Source organism: Anguilla anguilla, chromosome 2, assembly GCF_013347855.1.
Source record: "Anguilla anguilla isolate fAngAng1 chromosome 2, fAngAng1.pri, whole genome shotgun sequence".
Lineage (NCBI taxonomy): Eukaryota > Metazoa > Chordata > Actinopteri > Anguilliformes > Anguillidae > Anguilla > Anguilla anguilla.
Window position 1 is genome coordinate 6,767,721 of NC_049202.1, and position 18,936 is coordinate 6,786,656.

General features: G+C 44.8%; 2 protein-coding genes across 2 annotated transcripts in view; one reads left to right on the forward strand and one right to left on the reverse strand.

Moving 5' to 3' along the window:
• The first annotated feature begins 9,663 nt into the window (after nt 1-9,663).
• psen2 (presenilin 2) overlaps nt 9,664-18,936 on the forward strand; it is a 39,924-nt gene continuing 30,651 nt past the window's right edge. Inside the window, exon 1 of the mRNA XM_035402642.1 lies at nt 9,664-12,146. The gene's annotated coding sequence lies outside the window, so the exon portion shown is untranslated. The remainder of the gene's footprint in view (nt 12,147-18,936) is intronic.
• srd5a2a (steroid-5-alpha-reductase, alpha polypeptide 2a) lies at nt 13,893-18,599 on the reverse strand. Its single transcript, XM_035402644.1, is given in 6 exon segments — nt 13,893-14,374; nt 15,113-15,263; nt 16,329-16,430; nt 17,348-17,511; nt 18,321-18,472; nt 18,474-18,599. Coding segments are annotated over 6 exon segments (762 nt in total). The 3' UTR covers nt 13,893-14,307.

Sequence of the window (18,936 nt, forward strand, 5' to 3'; positions counted from 1 at the left end):
AGAAGAAAACAAGACAGAGTGTCTCGAGCACCAAGCCTTTTTTTTTTTCGACCTCGGTAACGCATCTGGGTGTAGACAGATTTCGCATATTGCCCCCCCTCCCACCTCCCCCCTTCTGGATCTATTGTCTTGCGGATGACCACTACTGACCAGCGGGTTGTGGTTGACTAGTTCCGACAATTACCGTGTCGTGGGAAAGCAGACCAGGGGCTGGATCAGCCCTGTCAATCACTCAGTGGGGGGGGGGAACCCATAACCCATAACCCATAACCCTCTGGTTATGGGTTCCAAGCTTTGCTAAGATCATTTTTGAGATGCTTCTTTTTTTATTCTTCTTTTGAAAAAGAAAAAGTGAAATATGTCATGAGGTGGTTGAGAAAAAGGAATGCTTTTCTCTCTTTTCCGTTTCACCGTCCCTCACGAGCTGTGAAGCGATCACTCCCAGCATGCATTGGGGTCTCCCCAAATCCTTGCATCTGAGAGCTGAGAATCCATTGAGAATGAAGCAGAACCTTTTTTAATTTTTTGTTTACCCCTGTCAGGCAGTGATGTAGCGACGGGGGGGGGCCCAGTTTCCGCACGTGGAGACAGAGCCGTGTCATCACCGGAAGAGAGCAGCTGCGTGCGCAGAGACGCGGCGTTTGCACCAGACTCTGATCAGACAGGCGTTTCGCCAGAGTTAACCCCGCGAGCTCCCAGAACGTCGCGGCGGTGGCCCGGGACGGCTCTTTGGGGGAGGTCCCAAGACCGTCGCGCTTGGAACCGCTCCATTCGTTTCTATCAAATTACAGCTGTGAAAGTCAAGTGGGCAGCTATATGCCGACTGTAAACATCAGATGGCACCCCTGCCCCCCAGCCCACAAAAACAGTCTGTGACTTCTCCTAGCCTCAACTCCTCTGGGGAGGGGGAGGGGGAGGGGGAGGGGGAGGGGGGGGGGGGGGGTAAAGGGCAATCACAAGAATACATTCCAAGTGTTCACACTACCTTCAAATTATACCACTGATCTGATTCAGCCATGTCAGCCACATTAAGATTTTTTTTAGCAGCTACAGTAGTTATCTTAATGTAGCATGCACTTATCTTATTGTGCCCTTTGATTGGCTGTGACTCAGTGGGCTGCATGTTCAAATTAAGTCCAATGTCACATGCTGTTCTTCACATTGCTGAACGGTGACTCCACGGGGACCTTTGTGCGTCCCGTAGCACAAGTGCGCCACTGTGGTCAGGACGACACAAAGAGTGGTTGGGTTAGAGAGGACCGCATTCTGCGCTAACACAGAGGACCGTGCGGCGCAGAAATCGGGACTTTCTGACTTTTCAGTGTGAAATTCCTGCCTTTTTCACACGACACAGTAAATTACACACACCCGGCACCCCAAAGACGCAGAGTCCCCCCCCCCCCCCACTGACGTACGGAGAAAAGCCTCCCTCACAGAAGTGGCACTGACGTACGTAGGACCCCCCCCCCCCCCCCCCAAAAAAAAAGTCATTTTCTTGAAGAAAGATCAGGGGAAGCGAAGTCCTGCGAAACTCATTGTTTTATGCAAGAAGAACTAAATGAGAGCAGGGTTCTGCAGGGATGTCACGTGATCAGTGTTTTCTGTGCCTGAATGGTCTAAACTGCAGGTGCTTAGCAACAGGCTATGTAACTGACCTGAAGGAGCCAACTGCCAAGTCCTGTTAATGACCGACCTCTGACCTCCAGAGACTCTGCCTACCAGTGCAGCATACGTACCGTTTCTACATCGGCTGCTCTTGATCCTCGTCCTGAGAACCACAGGGTCTGCTGGATTTTCTGTTACTCAGCATGTAAGTAGCACAGAAATGTATCACTTAAAAAATCTGTCACACAGCTAACTCTTTTCTTGGGTCTGAATCAGTTGCTGATCTTAAGGTGAAAACCAGCAAAAACTCTGTGGCTCTCCAGGAACAGGATTACGGATCACTGGGCCATGTCAATGTGTAGGTATAGTGAAAGGGACTGGGGTTATTCAAAGTAAACATTTTGTATGATGTCATATAATTAAAGTAAAACTATCATTTTAAAGAGCACCCTCTACACCAGGGATCTGAAACTCCAGTCTTTGAGTGCTGCAGATTATGTGTGTTCTTTGTGGTTTCCTTTCAATATGCAACCAATTTAGGCTTTTAACCCGAACCAAGGCGGGCAGACACTTCAGCCAATCGACGACTTAAGAATTAAGCTCTTAAAAGTGCTGAAACACAATGAGAAACCATAGACACAGCAGCTTCAGGACTGGAATTCTTTCCCGCACCTCCCTCTCCCTTTGGAAACAGCTGGAACAGTGGGGGGTAGGCGAAGGGGGGCGAGGGGGGGGGGGGGGGGGGGGATCTGGTGATGTAATCCACTGAGATTCTGGGTGCAGCCTGTGTCCCAACCTGCCCAAGAACCCCTACGGCGGCACCTATGGCACGTAGGCCGTCGCAACCATGGCAGAACATCCCTAAAGATCGTCCAATCACACGCAGCGTGCACAGAAACTCCAGGAGAGAACACTCCTCCCCCCCTGCAGCATCATCAGCTGCCATTCCCACGCCTGTGCTTTACATTTGGGAAAGTATGGAGATCCTGGAAGAGGAAGTTCTGGGACATGAGGGAACAGCCCCCCCCCACCCTCTCCCCCACCCCACACACACACTCACACACAGCCCTGTTGGGGCAGGCTGCATGACAGACGTATGCTTCATAACAACCAGCACGATCCAGCCTGCTTGTTGAACACGCTAACCACCCAACCTGTGGCGTAACAATACACCCTCATGCGCACTGAATGAGGCTGTGGGAGATCCGGGAAGTGACTCTCAGTCTGGAAGTACTGATTCTCAGGCCCTAAATATCTCCAACAGAGGCAGAGCGGTGGAGGTGTGCCGTCTCTAACAGCCGATAGCAGGAGAGAACGGACCAAAAGAAACCAGCCGTGCAAATGGATCTTGTGAAAGGAAAGCCGTGCGAGCTGCTCCAGATAAGAGCGCCGGCTAAGCGGCTAATTGTAGATGCGCTATAAGCGCTGAGTCAGTCTGCCGCCGTGGCGACGGGCGAGACGGGCGAATCTCACGCGATGTGGCGGCGCTGGCAAACGCGTGGGCGCGGAGAGGCCGAGTCCCAAACGCAAACGCCGCGCCCGCCCCGTCTGAAAGGAGGCGTTCGAACGGAAGCTCTCGTTTCGCAACGAGGCCGAGCCGGCTTTGTTCGGTGCCACACAGAGGGGCCGGGCAAGCTCCCAGAGCGGGGGGGGGCGGGGATGTGGGGGGGGAGCGGAGGTTGGGGGGGGCGGGGGGGGCGGGGGGGGCGAGAGGACAAGAGAAAGAGTCAGCTATCGCTGCTACTTAATCCAGAGTCATTCACTGATGCCGCTTTTGTGCTTCGCCACTTTGTGAATGAACCCCCCCCCCCCACCCGCAGCCCCCCCCCACCCTCTTCAATTCAGAGGGCATCCTCTCCAACCCCCACCGCCCCACCCCACCTTACCACAGTGAGTATGGCTTTGCTGGCTTTGACCTGCCAAAAAAACATCTGAAGGCCTTACAAAAGTTGGGAGGGGAGGGCGGGGGGGGGGGGGACTTGTTTTCACCTCAACTGTGAGCTGGACAGGGGACTTTCTGTTTTCTGGGATGAATCAGCAAGGAAATAAATTTTGGCAAGGAGGAGCCAGGACGGAGGAGCTGGACGAATGGGCCCCTTTCATTACATTGCACTGCATTACATTGCATCGGCAGACACTCTTACCCACAGCAAATTACCACACAGGAAAAACGGAAGTGTGCTCACCTGAATATTAGTATGAACAACGGTGCCCGAACATTCACAGACCAGGGAGTACATATGCAACCACATTCTGAATTTATAAAGGTCACATCCATACAAAGCCCAAAGAACAAAAACATTTTAAAAAAAATTTAAATAAGAACCATCTTTTCCACCCCTCTCCGCCCCCTCCTCCTCCTCTTCCCTCCCCTCTCTCTCCCCAGCTTTTTTATTTGACTCCAGCTCTGGTCAGCATCACTTTCAGCTCAGGCTGACCCTTATCCCTCCCCCCCACCACCTGCCCCCGCCCCCCGCCCCATTTACTGGCGGTGTTCCTGCAGGAGCTGCCGGGAGGGTCGCCAGCAGGGTTTCTCACACCTTCCCTCCCTGCCCTTCACCGCTGCTATCACAGCTCCTGGTTTCTCTTTCCTCCCTCCCTCTCTCTCTCTCTCTCCCCTGCCTCTTCTCTCTCTCTGTCTCACAGGAGCTGTATAGGAACTGGCCCATGCGTGCGCGCAGCTCCGCGGCTAATGCTAACCAGCAGCAGATGGCTATGCTGAGGAAAGGGTTAACAGAACGCGACAGATGCAGTCTCGCCCATTTTTAAAAATCCTTTACGTTTCTCGTCCATGTCTTCGCTAAGTTGGGGAGTTGGAGGGTAGTGGTGGGAGCGGGCGGAGGGGCTGCTCTTTAAGATCTTCCAGGTGATCTGTTCATATTTGCAGATGCTAGTTTTTTTTTTCCGCCACCACCTCTTCCCTGGGTTTGAAGGCCATTTGTCATTGGTTATTGGGAAGAAAGGTCAACCCCCCCCCCCCCCCCCCCACCCACCCTTCTGCTTTGTCCTTTGCTTTCTGCACTCCCACGTGGACATACATGCTCAAGCTAAAGGTGTTTGGACTGCGATGCCTCCTTTATAAAAAATGTTAGCACACCTGGATTAAGGCGGGCACGGCCCAGCAGCGGAATTCCGGCAACACGAACAGACACGAACGCCCCGCGCGGTCCGGTTAGCGCTCCGCAAACAGCGCTGAGTCACGAGGTAACACTTGGGCACCGATAAATCACTGAAGCGAAAGGCAAAGACTGTGGAGCACATTTGACTTCCCTTCATATGCCTTGAGAGCACGGTCGCTTTATTGGAAACACTTAACACTGAAGGACAGCGGCTGCGTTTTGGTGGGTGTGTGCTTAGTGGTGGTGGTGGTGCGGGGTGCAAAAACAAGAGAAATGTATCGACTTGGCAACTTAAGAACTTTCTCCAAAAGCGCGCATGCCAGTAATTATGAATTTATGAGCCCTTCACATATGTTATTTTGGAGGGAAAATATAATTTCGGCATTACTGGAAATCATAAAAAGCACGCCGACTGCTCTCGGCTAAAGTGAGTTTGCGATTGAAAACCCTGTGTGGTCTCCTGCCATCAGCACGTCTGGGGGGGGGGGGGGGGATGAACAGAGCATGCGGCGGAGAGTGCATAGGCTACGTCGCGCACTTAAAATCCTAACCCCCCCCCCCCCCCCCCGAAATCGCCGTTTCTTCGTTTCCCAGACAGTTCAAACAAATGTCACTGACAGATCTGCTTAATAAGACGCAGATTTTTTCGAGGGGGCTGTCGTATAAATATTCGTCGTCCTTGGAGACGGCCCTATCAGTGGCACTTACACCCCCCTCCCCCCCCACACCCCACCCCCCCCCACCTTGGCTCGCAGTCCCGAGGTCTGTGAGGGTAAAAGGCAGTATGCTAAGCTGGAATAAACTCGCACCTATTACCATTACACAAACCAGAGCCCCCCCCAAAACAAGCATTTTAAAACTGAACCTTGTAAAAGAGTCACTTTCTCAGCTGTCATGGCCCATTGTGAGCAGCAAGTGGGGAACGGGAGGGTTTTTAAAGCAAGGAGAGGGCCTCGTTTTCTCTAAAAACGGCGCCTAAAACTCTCTCCTAGAACACGTGTGATTCTCTGGGAATTTTTTTTTCACAATATGCAAGAGTAATTATGCATCCTTACTAGAGCAAATGGTCTTCTCTGCTACCATCCAGCCTTCTTATTGGAAAAATGTGGCATGTCGGTGTATCATAACGTTTAGGAAACCAGACGTACGTTGTAGGTTCGATTCGCAGGTGGGGCACAGCTGTTGTACTAGTGAGCAAGATGCTTCGCCTGAATTATCCTGCTTTATAAATCTGATTGTATGCAAAGTACTATAAGCTATGTGCATTGCTGTGGATAAGAGCATGCACTAAATGCTAAATTTAAATGAGAAAAATATCAAAAGTTCGAGTTGGTCTGCTTGGATTCCTGTTTTTTTTTTTTTTTTTTTTTTTTTTTGTGACAGGCATCGAGTCATGGAGAATGTGAGTGCAGACGTCCACAACCCTAAGCTCAAAACCCTTCAAATAAATTCAACATCAGTACAAGAGAATGGCTGGCTTTCGTTTTTGCTAAACAGGCACATCTGATGTTCATTATCGGCGGCGCTCTAACTGAGCAGCGGACGTCCAGGCACGGTCAAAGAGGAGCCTCCTCCGAGCCCCAAAATCCCAGGCCTGCTCCATTAGCCAACGCTTTATCTGGCAGACGGCCAGGGACGGCTTGTGATTTACAGGACCCAGCTCCGTCTTAAACTTCAAATGGATCGCGGACACTGGCGTAGAACACAGCAGCCTTGCCTTGAAATGAAAAGAGAGCTCGGAAAGATGGCGAAAATAGTAGGACGCATTCCCGTGCAAATTGAATTTGTTAAGCCACGCCGCTGGTAGCCCCCTTCGTCGAATTCCAGACAGCTGATAAAGAAAGCGTAATGCCTCACTTCCTCCTAAGGGTCAACAAGGCATCGCTCTCTCAGACCTTTGTCTCTACTTGTTTAGCCCAGTAGACACGTTTGCCTTATAGCCTATATAAAGTACCAGAGGCAGAATTGGATGATATTTATTGAACTGTTTCCAGAAAAAAAATATCTTGGAATGAAAGATTAAAAAGTTTGTCGCAGAGTTTGACATTGACACCACAACTTTAGCAGTTGCTTGTTCCTACAAAAAAAGACCTATTTTAATGAGCTAGCCAACACCTCCCTCTACTGGCAAAAGGAGATTAGATTCTAGACAAAACCATTTTCGCCTCTGCAATGTAATTATATGTAAATTTCAGATATTCTATAAACCAAGAATCTACATTATATAGGATATAGAAATCAAAGCACATACCAACCTTGCTGCACATGTTCACAGAGTAACCGAAACATAATGGCGTGTCTGAACGGAGATTTAATTGACTGTTCAATAGACCAACAGACCTCTATTTAATCAGAAACAGTTGTCCAGCATGCGTACATTCAAGACATTACTGTAGTTGCAAATAAGGCCATCAATGATTAAGTGCTCATTGACTTTTCAATTTATTATGAACTGTAAAACATAAAAGGACTGAATTAATTAGATATTATGCACCTCAGTAAAAGCGCTGCTAGAAAGAGCTATCACTAAAATAATGTCCGCTGAAAAGGCTAATAAATATGTCGATCTGACTGCATCAATTAAAATGTAATATGCAAACTGGGGATGTGGATTAAAATAAATATTAATTAACTGAGCTCTTGTTAATCACCATTAAGCAATGCTGTAAATAATCTGGAATTCATTCATCATTATTTAAAATGGGGACTGAACAACATTAATTTATGTGCTTAACATTAAATTGAGTGTTAAACAGTTAATGAAGGATTAAAACAATGCCTGAATCTGTAGTCATTAATTATAATCACTGTTAGAGACACGTGCCTGTCTGTGTGACAAGTAATCCATTGCTAGAAAATAGAAAATGGCTGACATTTTTAATTAATTACATACTGGTTGGGAGATAATCAGTTCAGCATGAAGGCTGTAGCTCGGCTGGGAAAGACATTCCACAGATTGCAAATTCAACCTGCGATATGGGTTCAACCGGTAGGCAATACATCATGTACACTCGTCTTATCCTGTTCGCTGTCACACCATGATTCAAATAAACATAATGGATATTTGCAAAACAATCTTATTTTTGTTTGTTTGTTTTTTCCTAATAGTGCACTTGATTTGGTTAACAATGAAGCAATGTTTCTGGATGTTAGTTGGTACGACAAACTTCATTCATTTTACTTTTTGTATGCAATGCTTTGACAATTTCCAATATATGAAATCTCCTGGCTGTTACCTGCTAGTTACCATCACCGTCCAAATTGCTGAATCGATTGAACATTTAATGGCAGATAGTGCACAGAATTGCCTACTGTGTACACCATATCGAGTAACATTTTTATTTTTATTTTGGAGAAGTAGCCAGATAACTAGCTATGAATGAATGAATAAATGAATGAATGAAATGATCATGTCCAAGCGCCGCTAAACAATAATCGCTGGACAAAAAGGGGAGTGGCACTTTCCGCGGTTTGTTTTGAATCTCCATGTGAATATAAGGACCCAGAGTGATCCACTTGGTGTGCCTGTTTATTAAACGTTAAATATCGTTATAAAATACACAAAAGCAAGCATGATAGCAATTTTGTAGCGTATTATGTAATATATCCATACTAGTTATTGGAGAATTAAATTGTTCTGTGGCAATATTTGTTTGATTTGACCTAAAAGAAATTAAAAAAAAAACATGCATATAAATGGTTGCATGTACATGTTTTCAATAGAGGAAAATACAGCATTTTATTTCAAATAAAATGACTTGTTCGCCATCGTTAAGGTGATTCGACGCATGTGCTTGTTCGGCCTGTTCTGCTGCTTATCGGGCATTGCTAGTCGGTTCGCCGAATGTAGAAGGACCACAAAATGGTTCTCATGTGTGAAGGTTCGTCTATCTGAAGGTGAGTGACATTGCAACATTTTTGAGTTGAATTCTCCTGAGGATTTGTTTTACGAAGTAAATAAATGCCGTTTTATCACAGTTGGTGTTTTTGCTCTGGAACTATAATATGAATCCTTTCCATTTTTAAGTAACAGTTTAAACTAGCCATTCACCACTAGCCAGTTAGCGGCTACCCCTTATGCAACTCCCGGCTGTAAGGTTTGATATTAACTATTTAAGTTAGCTTAGATAGACATAACGTCAAGTGCATGTTTCACTATTTGCTTCCACTACAATGGCAAAGTGGGTGCCTTTATTGCGAAAAGGGGGAAAACGTGAATGCGATCGAAGTTAGTTAGCAAGCGGTCTTATTCTCTCTCATCTCTCAACGTTTGTTTTGCACAGGCTTGCAGCACTGCAGTGCAATGGGTCTGAGGAGGTTTTGGAATAATTACAAAGTGCTGATTGTTATGGGCACAAGTCTTGGGTCGATACACGCCGGGTGGTACTATTTAAAGACGAATCCTACGTTACGAAAGCAAGGTGAAGAATACATTCCGGAGCCGGCCATAGTGGCGTACGTTGCGCCGCCGCCACCGGTTTCTCAAGTACCCCAACCATCTCAGGGGAAACAGTAGATGTGTAAGTATACTTTCCCAGCTGGCCAATTTTACTTCACAGAGGTATGCAGCTTCTTGTTTTTTAACGTAAAAGTGAATTATCCACATTGCCGTGTTGTTCGTGCAACGTAATTTGCGTAAATAACTTAAATGAAACGTCATGAAATGTTTAATTACGCTGAGGTGTGTATTCGCGATGGCTCCAAACTACGTCGACACATTGGGTACAATTTTACTAACTGATCATGTACGCTACTTCGTCTCATTCTGTGGGTTGTATATGTTTTTTTTTTTTGTTTGTTTGTTTACAGTATGCAGTAGGCCTACGTCCGAAAATTCAATGCTTGGAAAGGAATGCTCTATCTTTGAATTTTATTACATCCTTATTTCAACACCCACGTCCTATTTAGACACTAAATCTAACCTACGCTTCCATCGCAGGACAGGTGCCAGTGGGCTGCAGTCATGAAGAACTCGGGCTGGTTGCGGAAAAATTGGCTGTGGGTGGCCGGAAGTGCTTTTATCAGCATCCACATTGGCACGTGGCTCATGCAGAAAGCCCTGAAGAGTTCCGTGCGCTCGGAGACGCAGATGAAACAGAGGAGTGTAGAAGACTAACAGCCGGAGACTTGTTTTTGATGCAAGTGAAAATCATTTTAACTACCTTCTCTTTTTATTTCCTGACAAATGTAAATAAAATGTGTGACTTTTGATGGGGTAATTTGTGCAATAAATATTAGTTTTACAGTTTGGCCCTCACGTTTTCTGGTCTGGTGCATTCTAAAATGCATCACTTCTCTAAAGAAAGGTCCCTTCTCTCTTTATCGTTGCCTTCTTTGGTTGGATATTTCAACATATTTGTCAGCCTGGTGGTTGTCCCTGCTGGTCTTAGTCAGGTTTCTTGTAAATCCACTGCACTTGGTAAAATGCATGCATAAAATACAAGGGGAATGCTGTCCCAAGCAGGATTTAGAATTCCGCTGTGCTCATATTTTGTTGTCTCCACGATGTAGCAGTGTGATGGACTAGGTGACACTGGTGACACTGCTGACTCAAAGAGATGTATCACAGCTGTCCTTCCTGCTGACCTGTCATTCCCCTTCGCTGGCTGGGGGATTGGCTGCCTTTCCGAGATTTCTAGCAGACATTCCTGGTCTTGCTCGAATCGACCACCCTAATAAGCGGGAACTCTTCCTCAAGAAGGGCCTAACCCTGCGTTTGTCATCCGTGGTCCTGGAGATGCACGATGTATGGTGGTTTTTGTCATGGCCAATCTCTTGGATCAATTAAGGTTGTTGAAAATTTGTTCTACCATAATTGTATGGTTAAACTTATTTAGTAGGTTTGGCTTGTTGCCATGTGCTGTCGGTAAACTGTTCATTTTGCACAAATGGTTTTAAGGAATCCACACTGATTTCACCTGTCAGTTTGCAATTTAATCAAAAATTGAACCTTTTTCAACGCAAGTTATTTGCCATATACTAATGTAAATCTGGAATTTTGGTGTTTATTTGAATATTATTGGTGAGAATTGGTTGAAAAAATATCCTAGATCGGCTCATAAAAAGAACAATGGTTGAAAATTAGATTATAATTAGAAACAATGAAACCTATCCATATGGCACAGGAATTAAAAACGTAATTTGGTCTGCCCGATTTAAGTTCCTGGGAGCTGAATATGGGACAAATTTTTTCAGGGCATTATGCAGCTATTTCTGGCATAATATGGCTATCATTTGTTCTTCACTAGGTGTAAAAAGTCTAATTAAGAACAGTTTGTGTCTAAATAACTAATAGCCACTCATGGCAATACTGAGCTTACTATGGTGGAACAAAACTAGCATACAGTGGGTCCTCAGGACCAGGGGTGAGAACTACTGGCCTAAATCAATGTAGATTTTTTGTGTAGTATTCAAATTCCACCACGTGATGGTAGCATTGATTTCATTTTGGAATTTTTTAAATTGTAGGCCTCGGTCTTGGAAAAAATTTTTTTCAAGTGTCAAGGTTTGGAGTTTAAACTTTATTCCAGGTGGATTTTGCTTTATGGGCGTTGTGAATTTCAGTATCTCTGACATGCAAATTGTAAAAGACGATACATTGTGAAATAGGTTTATCTAAGTTTTATTTATCCTAGAGTACAACAATATCCTAAAACGTGCATTCTATTCAGACATTTGTCTGTTTTGTGCATCGGTAATTACTAAATGTAATTTAAATTTCATAAATGTACCTCATAATATCTGGATAGTTTGATTTGAATTGTATTACCATGATTTGCACGACATCATTACGTTAATTTTCTGACGCTCTACACCGGGCAATTTACCTGTGTGGAGAACAGTCGTGGACCTGGCTAACGACGTATCCAGACCAGCGCATGAAAGCGCAACATCAATAAAGTACGAAATAGGAGTTAACTTATGCAAACCTAGAATATGTTCGCTCATACGGCTAACCTGCATATTCAACCATAAAGGACGCCGTAAACAATCTATTACTGTTAATGGGGTGTATCTCACACAAACGGGCAATTGTGTTTCTTTTGGGCAGATTCTGCAACACGCAGGTATTTTCGCATCATTAATTAAGGAATAAATGAGATCATCTTGAGGAGGAGTTGGAAGGATCGTGGAGAGGAAGAACAGGGACTAATGGCGGAAGTTTGAAAACCTGCGTTTTTGTTATTGCATGCGGAATCGGCGTTATAGTGTTGACATCCAATTATAATCTAAAATGTTTATTTCACCTACAAAGAACGGATAAATAATAGGCTGCAACCGAGCTTATTTAGAGTTCTCTGTTTTGATGCGGTTTTACCTTTTCTGAACTTTTAAAAACAACTTAAACCAACTACCCCGAATGGACGAAATCAGGAAACTCCAGGCCTGGCGTGGGTCTAAGGACAGAGTCCATTGGCTGGGGTGAGTTCGCCTATTTCCCCGTATGGATAGTGGAAGTTCGCCTCGCTTTGGTTTTCGTTTCTTTCATGCTACATCGCACACACGCACCGCGCGCACAGTGTTTCCGTTTTGGTCGGAGATCGTACAGCACACACATTGGTGTCTAAAGGACAATCGTATCAATTCCCACCCGAGATGAATTCTTGAATATCAAGTTTCAGTGCTGCGTCATGCATGCTTCAATGGAAGTTCCCGGACGGACTCCAATGGCTGTTTTCTTTCTTCTTTATTTCTTGGGTAAAACGTGTAAAGCTTTAGAGATGTGATGGGTATCACATTTCTGGTGTCTTTAACCCCGCTGTGATTGTGCAACCACAGAGCAATGAAGCCTCTAGTGCCCCTTGTTAGCTTAAATGTGTGCACTGAACAGGAATATTTGCTTTTGTCAGTTGGGAAGAGTTTCAGAGGAACACACAGGCCTCACAAACCATTCATTTTCATATGTATCCTATGAACCTCAGTTGTGAAAACAAGTTGTTTTTTTTGTTTTTTTTTTTCTTCCCCCCCCCCCCCCCCCCCCCCCCCCCCCCCCCCCCCCCCCCCCCCCCCCCCCCCCCCCCCCCCCCCCCCCCCCCCCCCCCCCCCCCCCCCCCCCGTGTTTCTGTTCTTGGCTTGTTTCACTTTGCAGCCATTCGCCAGGTCTTCACCCACTCCCCCCCCCTTCATAATTTCACCATAACCCTTACGAAATGTGACATGTTTCCATTGAATATTAAGTTTCTTTCGTAGTTTAAACTTGGCGCACACTTAAGTAGCAGTTACATTTCACGAGAACCTCCTTAAAGAGAACATTAGCACCTGTAACATTGTCAGTACTTTAACTGATAAAAAAATATCAGTTGAGCGTGAATAACTTCAACCGTTAAAATTATTTATGTTCATTTGCTTGGAAATGGATGGCTTCTAAATATTGATGTCCCTCTGGACTGAAATATTGAAATATACATGCGCTGCAACACCTTTGCTGATTTTATTTGAAAGGAAGGTATACCGCTGAGCTCAAATATATTTGTGCAACTCAAACAACCATGAAAACCACACACCTGGATGCTGAGAACAGTCAGCACCCCTTTGGCAATGGAGTCCCATGGTGCATTTCTCTATTGTGTTTGTGCACACGGGCCACAACCTTTTTTTAGATGCAGTTAGAAAAAAATAAAAATATTCTGAAGCAGGTATCAAATGAGAAATACTAAATATCCCATCCTCTGCATTTGTAGCTCATGAATGTTTGCAGTTGTGATTCACTGCTGCATTCGTAGTTCATGTTTGTTTGCAATGGCGGTTCATTTTAAATAATAAAAGGTATACTGTTAATGTTGCCTTACCTACAATAAAGTATTACCCACAAATCGACACAGGAGTGCGTGTGTGAACAGGAAGTCGATCTCCCAGACATGGTCCATATTGCAACACTGTAAAGCATTTCTCAGAGTATCACTTGCGAAGATTTAAGAATGGGTGGCACAGTCTATTTTGGCATTTCAGTGGTGCTAAAGCATCTGACAAGTTGAAGGAGAGCTAATGGTTCCTCTGTACGGAGGTGAAGGTGTGGCTGAGGTGTACAGCTTTCCAAATCCCATGAGTCAGCACCATCATGTGTTTTTATTGGCTGAGCCAGCACCGTCCTGTGTTTTTATTGGCTGAGCCAGCACCATCTGCAGAGCATGCGATTCTGCATTGTCCAAATAGCTGTTGAAGGAATAATAATAATAATAATAATAAAACTTTATTTTTTCTAGCACGTTTCATACAGAGATGCAGCTCAATGTGCTTTACATTAGTAGGAAAGAAAAAAATTAAAATAAAATGAAATAATAAATAAAAAAGCATGTAAATTTAAAAATAAAATAGCATGTGATAGATGAAAATGCATAAAATATACACTCCATGGCCAAAAGTATGTGGACACCAGATTCAAAATTCAAAATTAATTGGCATTAATACGGAGTTGATCCACCCTTTTCTGCTATAACAACCTTATACTAGATGTTGGAGCATTTCCTAGCATTGCACAGCAGCAATGGCAACAGCAAACAGTCAAGCTACAGGTATTCCATTGCAAGTCCTCTTTTTGTAATGGTGCTTTGTGGTGGGTTTCTTTGATTGTTTGGCTTTCTTCTCAGAAGATGAACGGCACCAAAGCCTTCCTGGACCTGGGGTAATCCTCAAACTTTTCCAGGTAAAACCTGAAAACGTATATCATTAAAAGGTCAGTCTTCACATAAAAACAACACTGGGCGAAGACAACCTCGGTCTGAACTGCTGAAAAGGCACTGCTGGTCACGTGGCTAAGAGGAAACTGGAGTCCCCCCTATAGTCTGAACCATTTACTTACTGATTTAGGGGGTAAAAATGACGTGTAAGGTGACACGGTACAGATGTGTAGGACTTCGCTAAGGGTATTTTTGATGAGAGTAGCTTTCAGGAGATGCAGTCTTTCCCATCTACTCAACATTACATAAGGGAGGCCTGTTGTCTCTTGTTTCTTTTAGACTCGGTAATTCTAGGAGGCTTGGTAATGTCATTCAGCTGTGCAAGTTTGCTTTGTTTAAAGTGTCAGGGTCGTAGTCTCCATCAGGAGTGTCATCGCTGACGCATAAGAAAAATGAGGAATCAAAGTACTGTTTTCGTGTCTATGCCAGAATGCCTCGGACCTGGGGTCCCAAACCGGTCCAATTAAAAGCCTGGACAGCTCTGCAGTTTGAGATGGAAGCTACTCAGATTTCTCAAAGTAACGCTTTGTCCTGTGTTTCTGTGCCTGTTGAAATAAAAGGTTTCAGTGTTTTTTTTGGAATCCGAATAGGACACGTCAAGTATTGCCAATAACATTTTTTACCTGAACTCTGAAGTATGTACTGATGAGTGCAGTTCTAATGTCAGTGAACAGTGGAGGAGGGTGCAGCTGAGGGTGTAACCGTGGTTACCTGTGATGATGGTAGGCACGCGGTCCAATGGAGCACACGGTGAAGAGGGCGAAGGAGAGGCCTGGCAGCGACCAGGTTGCTATGGCGTAGCCGGACCATTCCACTATCTCCCCAAAGAAGTTGGCACCCGAGACGTACTCAAACAAGCCCCCTGAAATTGAAGCAGACGAAGTCCGTGATAAATACGGTTCATACAGTATAAATATACTTTAAATATAACTAATAGCTTTTGGCACTTCCATTTTGTATCTTCATAGCGCTTGTAATCCTGGCTCACTCCTAGTTTATGACTTTATTTTGGCATTATTTTACTGACTTGGCCTATGCTTACTGTGTGAACTAGACTTGATGTTCATAGCCATGGAGAACAGATACTTTGAGAATTGTACCTTATCGGACCAGTGTTCTGTAGTTGTTCCAATGACCTTTGGTATGCACATATCGTGTGTCACTTTGGATAAAAGCATCTGCCAAATAAAATGTTATAAGACTTCCCTGCATGAGCACAAATTGCACAGTGTCTGCAATCAAGATGTAAACAGCTGGTGCTATTTATAATTTTAAAAAAAATATATTTATATATATATATATATATATATATTTCATTATTTTTAAGGGAGGGGAAAGAGGCCGGACTTATGATGTGGGAATTATTTCCACTTGCCTATGTTGCAGAGAGAGAGAGATTTTACCCCTTCCAATGATTATCATACCTTCATATGGATGTAAACCACGCCAAAGTGAGAGATCGGATGAACTATTTTAAAACACACGCACGTATTTTACTATTAATTTATGATCGTGGAGTAGGAGGCGGTGGCCTCCTCTTTAGGTTTTAATGGTGCTGCTCTTTGAGTAGGAAGTGTTCCTCACGCTGGTGACGCACCATTTTGCCTGGCATATCAAAGCCAGCATTGGGATAATGGCTTCAGTGTGCTCCCTTTGAACCACCAGAACAAAAATAAAGAATTAAAAATGGCACTGGGTCTGGGTCACTTTAAAGTTCACCCTTTTTGATTTATGTTGGAAGGGCAATCTGGCTCTATAAAAGGCGAAATGATGGACTGGCTAATTAGTTGTCCAGTTTATGAAGAATCGCATGAAGTACAGTGGTCTGTTATCTTCTTGATGTTTTACTGTAGTTTTTTTGGAGAAGTCAATAGCAAGGTTAAGGGGAGTAGTCCAGCTTTTACAGATCTTGTGAACGTAACGTTACCTTTGGGAATCTTGTAAGTGACTTCACCAGGTTCTCTCAAACTGCGCAGCACATAATCGCTGTGGACGTTGATGGCCATTCCCAGGAAGAACAGAATCAATCCTAAATAACAGAAAAGGCGCGATGTGAATATCCACACCTGTACTCTCGAAAGTCATTGGGTTGTAAAAGCTGGCCGCCAAAACAACGCACGTGTTGGTCGGCTTCGTGAAATTTTTAGCTTCATGCAGCTGGTCTTGCTTAGAGCAATTGCGCTTGTGAATCTTTACAGACATACTCCAGAGCCTTCTTTGGATAATTTGATCACACCGTAAACATTTCAACCTTTGTTAGTATCAAAAATGACTTAATGGAAGATTACAATAACATCTCCTGCTTGTTTAAAAAATTGAAAGCCTACATAACATTGACCTGCAGTTAAAGGTGTTGCTGCCTTAATTAATCAGCAAAAATGAAAGTATTACACTGCGTGTAATTGTGCATTAACCTTTATTCTCAAAACCAATTTTCTGCATAGTGTAAATCTGTTTAATTATATAAATATCAGTAATGTGTGGTAAGATGTGTGGTTTGGAAGGTATTGGGTAGGACACGTCCCTAAAGGTAAAAAATAAAAAAATAAAAAGATGTGTGCCTTACAGTTAGCTTTTTGCATGTGTCCTTATCCTGCCTGTGTTAATGTACACCTGTGTAAAAATACCCCTGCACTGTAAAAACCAAAAGAATGTTTGTCTAAGTATTTTAGTCTTGTATTTAGACTTCAATATCTAATATATAACTAGATAAAATATTTTTTTACTCGAAAAAAACAAATAAGATTTTAAAGTCTCGTTAGAAGACTAACACGCTTTAGACAGACTTTTTACGCGGTGCGTGTTAATGTACACCACTGTTAACATAACATCAGGTGACTAGTGATGTCCTAGGCTTGCCCTTGCCGACTCCGCCTGCCCGTTCCCCATACCACCGGGAGATCGTTACGCCCGGTTTGCCATCCTTTCTCCCTCCGTCTCTCTCACCGATAACCAGGCGGATGTCGGACGCCCAGGCCTCGTCGTACCGGGCGCAGTATAGCATGTAGTAGCCCTGGAAGAAGCCGTTCATGGAGCAGAATATGGCTGCGTAAAGCACTATGCGCAGAGGGTACGGACGACCTTTGGTCAGCAAGGAATAGATGAATGTCCTAAAAAATAAAAATAAAAAAATACCATTTTAAAAATGGTAATTAGGTCAACATTTTCAGAGAGGCAAAGAATCAAGTGCAACAAATTGGTACACAAAAGTGCATATTATATTATGCCTCCAAACAACATACATGTGTATAGTACCCAGATTACTCTCAAAAAATTGGTTAAACCTAAAAAAAAAAAGTTGATACTAGAACTTTTGGTTGTAACTTATTACCGTGATACATGCAACCTAAAACTACCGATCTCCAGGAAAGGCACAGTATAAAAATTGATATTCCTCTTTATAAATGTGAATAAGGGCTATAAAATAGTTAAGCCTCTAAAAAAAAAAAAATTCCAGTATAAGCTGCCTTTTTTTGTTTTTTTTCCCCCCCTCTTTAAGCTGTGAACTCACAACACCCCCCACCCCCCAACTTTTTAACAAAACATGTTACTAACCCGAACATTCAACCAATGAATCTCTTAGCTTCTAAGCCTCAGCATGTGATTCCACACTTGTGATGTTTCTCTTCCCAAGTAAAAAGGAAATAGCCTCTAATAATTGTCTCAACCAGAAGCAGAGGACACACAAGCTTTCAAATTTTTTAAATCTCTGACTACAGGAGAGAGTGTTCAGCGATGGGGCCAAATACTTTCACCCTGGTATGCTAGAAACATTCAGGTCTGGGAAAAAAAATCAGCACATCTGGAATAATTACACCCCTGCGGCTCTCCTCTGTGCCCCCCCCCCCGCCCCCCCCGGCACACGTGACTCCTGTAGGCCCCCGAGCACTCGAGCGACCGGGCTGTGCGCGCAGTGTACCTCTGGAAGTAATGGAGGCAGAAGGTCCCAGCGAGCAGCCGGGGTCCCAGCCCGGAGGAGGGTCCGCGCGAGCTCCACATCAGGCCCACGGGGACCAGGAAAGAGGGGAGCTCCTGGAGGAACCAGGCCGCCCGGGCGGGCACGGTGCGGACGCGCTCGGGGGGGGTCCACGTAGCGCCCGTAGGGGCTGGACTGCCGCGTCTGCGCCAGGAGGTACGCCACGCCCGCCAGGACGAATCCGCCGCTGAGGGCCTGCACCGCCGCCTCGCTGCACGCCATCGGGCCGGAGGACTGAGCGGCCGCTTCTGTGGGCCGTCGAGGTAATCCCCCCGTACCCGTCCCCATCGGACCCGGTTACCATCTGAGGAGGCGTGTCTGCCCTTTTTTGGCATGAGGGAAGGGACATTCCCTTGATCCTCCTCCTCCTCCTCCTCCTCCTCCTCCTCCTCCTCCTTCCTCTTCACTTCATTTGAAAATCGTCCACCGGGAGAGAAGCCAGCCAGCCAGTCTGCTTTCGCTTTGAAATGTAACAGGAATTTCACACAGATTAATGAGCGAGATGCTTGCCACAGTTTTTTTTTTAAGTGGGAGGAGCTGTCACATTTTGATGGAGCCA